Source organism: Adiantum capillus-veneris, chromosome 2 (assembly GCF_014529385.1).
Source record: "Adiantum capillus-veneris isolate H3 chromosome 2, ASM1452938v2, whole genome shotgun sequence".
Lineage (NCBI taxonomy): Eukaryota > Viridiplantae > Streptophyta > Polypodiopsida > Polypodiales > Pteridaceae > Adiantum > Adiantum capillus-veneris.
The window spans coordinates 49,004,735-49,014,217 of NC_140932.1; the positions used below are offsets into that span (position 1 = coordinate 49,004,735).

At 42.3% G+C, this 9,483-nt stretch overlaps 1 protein-coding gene across 1 annotated transcript; it reads right to left on the reverse strand.

Moving 5' to 3' along the window:
- Positions 1 to 5,070: 5,070 nt before the first annotated feature.
- On the reverse strand, positions 5,071 to 7,016 carry LOC147462742 (threonine synthase, chloroplastic-like). The gene has a single exon (XM_086485265.1). The coding sequence runs from the start codon at positions 6,950 to 6,952 to the stop codon at positions 5,333 to 5,335; it is 1,620 nt and encodes a 539-aa protein (XP_086341391.1). The 5' UTR covers positions 6,953 to 7,016; the 3' UTR covers positions 5,071 to 5,332.
- Positions 7,017 to 9,483: the final 2,467 nt, after the last annotated feature.

The window sequence follows — 9,483 nt, forward strand, 5'->3', positions numbered from 1 at the left end:
TTGTCAAGAAAGGACAAGAGGATAACGTGTGCAAATGTAAGAAATCTTTGTATGGGTTAAAACAATCTCCTCGTGCTTGGTATGAGAAATTTGATACTCATTTGGTCAGACAAGGCTTTCGTAACAATCAAACAAAAAGCACATTGTATGTAAAGCATGAGGGTGATGTACTTCTCATTGTGGTTCTCTATGTGGATGATTTGTTGATCACTGGACCAAATGAGAGACATATTGTTAAATTTAAGGTGATTTGATGCTACTTTCAAGATGAAATATTTGGGGTTGTTGCATCATTACTTGGGCATACAATTTAAGCAGTGTGATGGTGGTATCACCTTGTGTCAAACAAGTTACATAGCAACATTGCTATGTGAGTTTGGACTTGAGGATTGCAAACCTATTGCCACTCCCATGGAACAGGTTTGAAAGTGAGTCATTATTATGTTGGTGATCCTCTCGATGTCACTCTTTACCAAATTGTTGTTGGTTGCCTTAGTTATGTATGCAACACGAGGCTAGATATCCAGTTTGTAGTCTCACAGGTCAGCAGATTTATGCATAGCCCAGGGTCTAAGCATTGGCAGGCTGTCAAGCGGATCTTTCACTACTAGAGCGGCACTTTACATCTTGGGTTGTTTTATCCCAAAGGGGGATCATTGCTGTCAGGTTTACATGCTTTTTCGGACTCATATTGGGCTGGTTGTTTTGACATGCAAGTGTCCACGAGTAGTTTTTGTTTCATGCTCGACAGTTCATGGATATCATGGTTGAGCAAGAAGCAAGCTACTGTGGCCACTTCCAGTTGTGAGGCTGAGTACATGACAGTCTTCACAGCTATGGTTGAGTGTGTATGTCTCAGATTGATTCCTTGAGGCTGATTTGGGTGTTGGACTAGACATTGCCAATATTATCTACACTGACAGTCAGAGCGCATTGGTAGTTGCAAAGAACCCATTTTTTCATGCTCGCACACAGCACATTGAGCTGCATTACCGCTATGCCATTGGAGAGGCTCTTAGCATGAGAGATCAGCTTGGCTTATGTGCTAGCACAGGACAACCTTGCAGATCTTTTCACAAAGGCATTGTCTAGTGAGAAGTGAGAAGCTTTCCACAAAGCTTTGGGCTTACCCCCCTTTGTGGACTGCTCATGTCCTCTGGGCATGGCACTTCCCTATACTCTATGTGTCAGCTCACAATCACCACATCACTCCCAGGGGGGATTTGTTGCCATATACATGTGGTAGTGATGTGTATGAACACACTTAGAACCACCAGGTCATTTTTCCCCCTCACTAGGAAGTTTTTTCCAGGTCCCTACAAGAAGAATTGGTGGAAAAAGGTGTTTTAAGCTATTTTGGACTCTTCAAACCGACTTGTTCATGCATGCACTTGCAGAAGACTCTAAAATCATATAAAACACATTGAGAAGGTCAATTTTGCTCTTACAGCACCTGATTCTAAGCTACAAGTCAAAAGTTATGGTAAAGACAGTGTGAAACTCTCACAACTATGACAAGTGGAAAATATTATCAGCAGGTAAACCAAGAAGTTGTTTTCTCTCTTATCTTTATCCACTTTTTAGAAGATGAATAGGAGTTCAAGGTTACATGTATGTGAAGGAGTCTACCTCAAAGATGCTCTCAAGCCAAAACAAACAAGTTGGAGTCACCTTGCAAGAGCCACATGTAGGGCAACATGATGGGACCCACATACATTATGCACCCCTATGGAGCTTTCACGGGTTAAAATGCTATTTTCATAAGTAAATAATCAATTTCATTTCCATGATTCAATAAGTGATCAAAGGACACTTAATTAGGTCTAATCACTCATCCGAATTAAGTGTAGCATAATCCGGCCCTTGCACAACTATAAATAAATCCCTTGGAAAGACTCAAGCATGCGCACGCACACACGCACACACACACACACCTTTATCCCAATTCCATTTGCTATTTTGGTCTTTACCAATAGTAGTGAAACCTCCAACAGTCTCTCTCACACATTTCAATCCCTCCACCCTAGCCCTCCTCTTTGGAGGAAGTGCCATTCTATCCCCCCTCTCTCTATTCGACGATCTCTTATTCTATCAATCCAATATATGTTATAGAACTTCAATAATATCTAAATACATCATGCTCAGTTGAGAAAGGGGAAAGTAAGTTAAGGCCGACCCACTTGCCTTTACTTTTACTAATCCATGCCCTTACTACAAAGGTTTGAAAGTTGAGAGTACACAATAAAGCATCTGTAATAGCTAAACCTACCGTTACAACGTAAGTTAAAGTTGTGCTCAGTTAAGAAAGGGGAAAATAAGTTAAGGTCGGCCCACTTGCCTTTACTTTTACTATTGCATGCCCTTACTACAAATCCTTGGGAGTACACAATAAAGCATATACAATAGTTAAACCTACCGTCACAACATGCCAAATGAAAAAGTATTTAAAAGCCTTAAATCTCATCCAAATTGAATGAAGCTTAGTATCGAGGAAAAGCGTAACCTATTTAATGATTAGCCTTTTGCAAAACCTAATTCAAAAATTGAAAGTTATTCCTAATGGCTTCAAAAAAATTAAAGGTGTTTTTAATTCAAACATTCCCTCGATAACAACAAAAATGATGTGTTAATCTATAGCACCCAGTAACGGGCAATGACGACGTGATAAGAATGGATACAACATTGCGCTCGCACGAGAGAGAGAGAGAGAGAGAGAGAGAGAGAGAGAGAGAGAGAGAGAGAGAGAGGGACTTTAAAGAGAAGAAAACGCTAAAGGAAAAATAAAGGAGAAGAGAAACACAAATGTTGACCACCTTTTTATATGAACACAAAGAGTCTTTTAACTTTCCACCTTTGTATGTCTTCTGACTTTCCACCTCATCTATATTTTCATTTCCTCAACTCACCCTTCACTTATGCACTTAATATGTTTTGAAAGGTATTCCTAATTGTGAGGGTGAGTAAGAAATCATCATTTTTTATTAAAATAGCCCAAAAATGTACAAGTCAACTTAAATATGACAATGCAAACAACTTCTCTAGACTAGCCCACCCTATACATACTTAGAGTAGTCAAAAACACCTTTAAAAACCAAAGAGGAAAAAATTCAAGGGATCAAAACACTTTAAAGGTGTCAAAATAATCGAAACTTGAATTCCAAAGTGCGGGCTCTCACTGTCTACTCTATTGCAAGTCATATAGTGATAACTCCGAAAGATCCACCTAGAAAGTTTGATATGGCAATAGCTATCAAAAATTTAGCAACTGGCATGCATGGCCATCAAACATGTCTTTAGAGTTCTCGACAAGTGGAAGAAATGATGTTTAGTATGAACTTTGAGCTTAAGGGCAGGATTTTTTTCAAATTTTGAGTTAACATGAAAGGATATTTCATGGCTCAATAGAAGGTTTACTTCACTCTTCTGTGCATTTCTCTTTAAGCGCAAACTCTCACAGTCAGAGGCTCGTATTTCCTAAATGTACTGCAAATTTCTTAACATCACTCCAAAAGAAAAAAATGGATTAATTTGACCTCATACAAGTGATTCAACGATCAAAAACAATTTATAACTCAACATTGGATAACATTTGGATAAGTGAAAACTTAACACCAGAAATCTTTGGAACTAAATAAATTCATTGGTCAGACTACTCGTCAATGTTCAAGTAAACCAAACATAAACCCATTTTCCTTATGTATGTCATAATGTTGTCCTTGCCTTTTTTAAAAGGGCAATGCCATTCTGCATGTGTCAATTTTGTTTTGAGTCCCAAGACAAGCTTTACTATCCTTGTCCTAAAGTTGGTGAACTTTGAAGGGTTATATGATCCACTTACTTTGAAGGGTTATATGATCCACTTACTTTGTTTGAATTTTTCTAGTGGATCTATGCACTCATTCAAGAGTCAACTTTATATCCTTTTAATTTAATTAAGTTTTGTATGGTGGGGTGTACACAACATTTCTCAACAGTTTCAAAAAGTTGCAATGTACACTCATTTGAGAGTCAACTACGTTTGTTAACTATTCCACAAGTTCGGATTTGAGGACGACTAAAATAAAACTCGGTTTTGAATTGGTAATGTCTAATACATTCTCTCTCTCTCTCTCTCTCTCTCTCTCTCTCTCTCACACACACACACACACACACACACAACCATTATGTCATATACCAACATATCACTTCTTCAAACTCTCAAAAGAGAGCATTTCTTAGCCAACAATTCTGCCAACATGCTCCTTGAGGATTTTGAAGAAAGTACACATCTACAAAGAACACGCTTCTTACTTTCAGAATCCTTAATGAGAAGTTTCTATGTTTAGGAAAATGACTTTTGGCCGCCCTTACCACTGGAAGATAATATACATGTATAAAATTGACATCAATAACTCCAAGAGAAAAAACATATTTACTTTTTCTTTCGTTGAGATACATCCTTGCACTCATTTTTTTCAAAAAATTCGCTTTATCCTAAATCTAAACCAAAGAATAGTGATGAAAAAAAAGTCAAAAATGCAATCCTAAGTAGAGCGGTCAGCTAGCAAAAAAAAGTTTTTGGCAAAGACAACAAAAGCCTACCTACCCTACCATTTACGTTGGGTGTCGTTGGATAACCAAAACATTTGGTAGAGTTTCTTAACCAATTTAGGGTACCTTTAACTAAAACCTAATCTAAAGAAAAGTGATAAGAAAACCCAAAAATGCAAATGGAAACTTGGAAGATAGCTCTGAATGTGAAGACCCAAGATCTCCTGTAGTCCTCAATACTTTGAAGCCCCACTTGAGGTACATGTGTCACAACATTAGGAGATGCTGAAGTTTCTTCCCTAAGGCTTGTTAAAACTAGCCAAAAAGCCAGGCTCATCTTCAAACAAACAGGTGTTGAGAAAAATGGTGCACGCATTTACAGAAGGCATTTTGTACCTTCATTTAGACAACCAGAGCTTGTAAATTAAACTTGTGATACACAAACATAAAAATTACACACCCCCCTAGAAACAAAGCACACCCCTACACCTCAATTTCCTTAAGGTTAATGTGCTTACACACGCACATGTGAGAGAGGGAGAGAGAGCACAAACATTGTGATTATCATCTTCAAAAAGATTGCCACAGTTAACCAGTCAAACCTTCTTGCGGCTTACAACAGCCCCTGTTTTGAAAGCAACACTCAATTCACTTGCTGCCTGCAAGACGCTGACCAAGAGACCTTCGCCGGACCATGAAGCGGAACACAAATCAAGTTCCACCTCGAAAATTGTAACACCTTAGGATGAAGCAGGAGAGACCAGACGTAGCTGGCTCAATACGGCCAAAAAATATATCCTGCCTACAATGCTAATGACAGTTTACTTCTCAAAGCATCCATCACAGAACCCAAATCAGCTTTGACCTCTAAAGGAGGGTTTGCATACTTTGCTTGCATTCCAGTAATTTCCTTCGAATGATAGGCAATTTTCGACTGCGTAAACTTCAACCCATGTGCCGTGCTTACCACAACAGTCCTATCCGTTGGCCCAATCACATTCTTCTCCCGAAGCTTCATCAAAGCCGACAAGGCAACACCTGTGTGTGGACATGTAAACATACCTGTCAAGTCCGCAACTGCCGCGGCATTCATGAGCTCCTCCTCTGTTGCCTCTTCGACAATGCCATCTGAATTTTTAAGTGCATACACTGCACGATCGATCGACACAGGATCACCAATTTGAATAGCTGATGCAAAGGTTGGACTTGCCTTCACTGGCTCAAAATTCTTCCAGCCTGCCTTGTAGTGGAGGTACAAAGGGTTTGCATTCGCCGCCTGCGCACAGACTAATCTAGGGATCCGGTCCGTCAAACCAAGTTCTTTGCACATGACAAAGCCTTTGTAGAATGCATAGATGTTTCCAAGGTTTCCACCTGGCACAATGACCCAATCAGGAACTTCCCAATCAAACTGCTGGCATATTTCAATGGCAGCCGTTTTCTGGCCTTCCAAACGAAGGCTATTCAGAGAATTTGCGAGATAGATAGGAACTTGCTCTGTCACGTCTCGGATGAGACGCATGCACCCATCAAAGTCGGTGTCAAGGCTAAGCACAATGGCACCATTAGCAATAGGCTGCACCAGTTGGGCAATGGAGATTTTGTTTGCAGGCAAGAAGACAATGGCAGGAATGCCTGCTGCCGCACAATATGCCGAAAGTGCTGCCGACGTATCTCCCGTAGATGCACACCCAACGCCAATCAGGTTCTTATTTGTCTTCATAAGCTTATTCACTTGGCTTACCAACACAGTCATTCCAAGGTCCTTGAAGCTACCTGTGTGACTTATACCACAATGTTTAACCCACAAATCATTCATCTTAAGCATCTCCTTGCCGAATCTCTCGGCCCAAAAAAGATTGGAGTTGCCCTCAAATGCACTCACAATGTCATCATTATCGAGTTCAGGAAGAACCCATTCCTTCTTACTCCAAACCCCAGATCCAAAGGGCCAGGTAGTTTTTCCCACCCTAGAATCAAACAAACTTTTCCAGTACTTACTGTCGTATTTCTTCAGGGCCTCCATATCATGCTGGACATCAAGAAGCTTACCATCTCTGCTTCTGTAGACAATTTCATCTAAAGAATAGCATTCATCAGTAGGTGTATAAGGACTGAAGGGGACATACTTTGCTGAGAAAGTGGTGGGCGGCTCCAGCAAGCCGTGCCTGCGCGCTTCATCCTTGATGCTGTCGGTGTGCTTTCTCTTCCCTGCATCCGGGGACGAAGGAACCACATCTGGGTTCGGGTCTGTTCTGCTAATAGTGGCTTGCACTCTGGAAACGCCATGGCCGCATTTTCTGCTAAACCGTAGATGTGCAGGAGAGGAGAGAGTGCATTCTTTCCAACGAAGAGATTTGACGTGGAGGCATTCAGAGAGAGAACCACCCTTGCATGCATTGCCGTGCGCTACACCTGCCATGTCGAGCTCCTTGAGGGTTGAGAGTGACAACAACACCCTAGCGTTTATTCTAGATCTTCAAAAGTTCAGATTGCACTCTCTTAATGGTATTCTCTTTTAAAAATTGTCAAACTTTTCCATGATTAGTCAATGGAGAATGTTAGTGGGGCTCTTCGGGTGCTTTTTGTTAGGGTAATGGCCAAGTGTCTACGGACAACCACTAATCCATCTACTAACTCTACTCTTTTTTATCCATAGAATAAGGAGTCAATGAGAGATTGCTCAAAGAGCCTACACGGTAGGTTTGAAAACTCACCTTCAAACTCACAAAATTATTCATAAAAGGTACTCTTGATAATAGACGTACCTCCAAACTAAATAGTTTTCAAAAGATTGTGACCCGCACAACAAGTTTTGAGTGAGATGAGTAGGAAAAGGGAACTAAAAATAAAGTGTTTACCTTTTATTACAAGTACCAATACCAAGCGTGAAACTATTCCATGTCGTGCTAAACTTTTGCTATTTTGCAAAAGTTTGTTTAAAGGAACACCCTTGCCTGCATTCTTGAAATTCTTTCCCAAACTCACCACCAAAGTTTAGCAAAAAACCCTTCCATTTTCCTTTTCTAAACCCACCGTGTGAAAGCCTTCTCACTACTAAACTCCACCCACATTGTGTGTCTCTCACTTCTTGACCGCGCGCACATTTCCCGCTCCCACACATTCTTCATCAATCTCGTGTGCACGTACTCTAGGAGGAGCTAAGGCTTGCACCTTAGCGTAGAAAAATTTCGTGATGATTTTGTACAGTACACAACAGAGCCTTTGAGAGGCTCCCATGCCGGTTTTTCGCTAGCCCTTGGCTTCACATTACTCCCTCCTTGGAGAAGTGTTTTCGTTCTTGAAAACAAAAGTGGGATATTTCTTCATAACAATACTAATGTTGCTTGGCATCCCAAACCATGAGCAACTCCCCAAGGGATAGTCTAGCTTGGGAGGGAGCTTGGAGAACTGAGTGGCCGTACTAGCAAGCTACGCGAGGGCATGCAACCTCATTGTCCCGATGCCCCTCTTTTCCATTTCTTTTATGGGGGGCCTTGCATGTGCTCTTTGCTGAAGTTTTATATTTTCCTTTCCCTTAGGGGGAGGCAGTAAAATAATCAATGGCCTTGCATGAGGAGCATCACAGCCGGTGCAGATCTCGCCCAAGGCGGGGGGGGGGGGGGGGGAAGGGTTTAGCGCTACAAACACTCATGAAGTAGAAGGGCATGGTCTAACCTTCAATAACCTAACACAAGGACCCATTTCATATGCCCATGCAGTGCAAAGTAAACCGATGGTCAATCCCTCTCCCATTCTCCAGCAGCGCTGCCAACAAGCATTTTGAACGATTACTCGACTTGTCTGACTAGCATTATATTGAATGGTGCTCTACTCAACCCTGCACGCCAAAGGCCTTTCCAGGTGAGTCCTAACCCTCAATCTCACAATGGATAGTTTTTTGTAATCTCCAATGTATGGCAAAACTTGGAACATGTTAGTGGAGGAAATTCTCCTGTTCAAAGGGAGCCCCCTCCCCAAGTTAATGGGGGTGATGTCAAGACAACAGCAAGGCCGAACTAGACAAGGGCAAGGCCGGGCTAGGCAGTGTGGAAAGGGAGTCCAACTAGGGCAAAGGGCTAGGAGCCATGCTATATAGTGGGTGGTTGGGAGGTGGACTCCTAGGTTCTAGTTCCCCTTGTCTAACAAGAGCAAGGTTCCTATTTTTGGGAAGGGACAGGCGTGGTGTGGGAGAGCCATACAAAGCTTTGCATGTTTTTTGCATGTCAGGGTCAAGAGCACCGTGGAGCTCACCCCCTGTGTAGAGGACAACGAGGAGGACTAGGTGGGCAACCCCGCTTGCGAGGAGAAGGGGCCGACAAGCGACCTGCACCAATTTGCCTCCTCTCGGGCTTGAGGGCATCGCGCAGGCATCCTGAGCGTTTCACATGCCTGTGGCAGCGGCTTTTCACCACCACCCAAGGCGGGGTGAGCAAAAGCTTGCACCTCGCGCTGTCTGCGGGCCGCCATCACTTGTGTTGAGCTTTTTTTTCATACTTAGTGGGCGCCCAACCCTTTGGGTTAGTGGGCACCCTAAAAAATTTTGCAAACAAGGGACGGTACCCACAACAGGGTACCCCCCCCCCCCCCCCCCCCCCCCCCCCCTCCCTCTTGTGAAGCTTCGATCGAAGCTAGGCATACTGACAGGGCCAAGCAAGGGCAAGGCCGGGAAATACAAAGGGCAAGGTGCTATTTTTGCTGCGTATACTGCATATTATTTTTTTGTACCTTCATTCAAGTCGTCGGCAAGTTATCCAAAAAAAAAAAAACCAGTGCAGTACGGGTGCTCAAGGCAAACACACCTACACTATCGGATTGTTTTCTTGGAACCCGGAGCAAGATTACATCCTCAGCGGCAATTGGAGCACGAACGAAATTAGCAAGGCTAATTACCGGTATCAAGGGGATTCTTTATCGGTATTTACTGGTTGCGATACATCGGGTATTTTTCTT

Coding starts and splice junctions, on each gene's coding strand:
- LOC147462742 (XM_086485265.1), bottom strand. CDS start 6,952: ATGGCAGGTGTAGCGCACGGCAATGCATGCAAGGGTGGTTCTCTCTCT.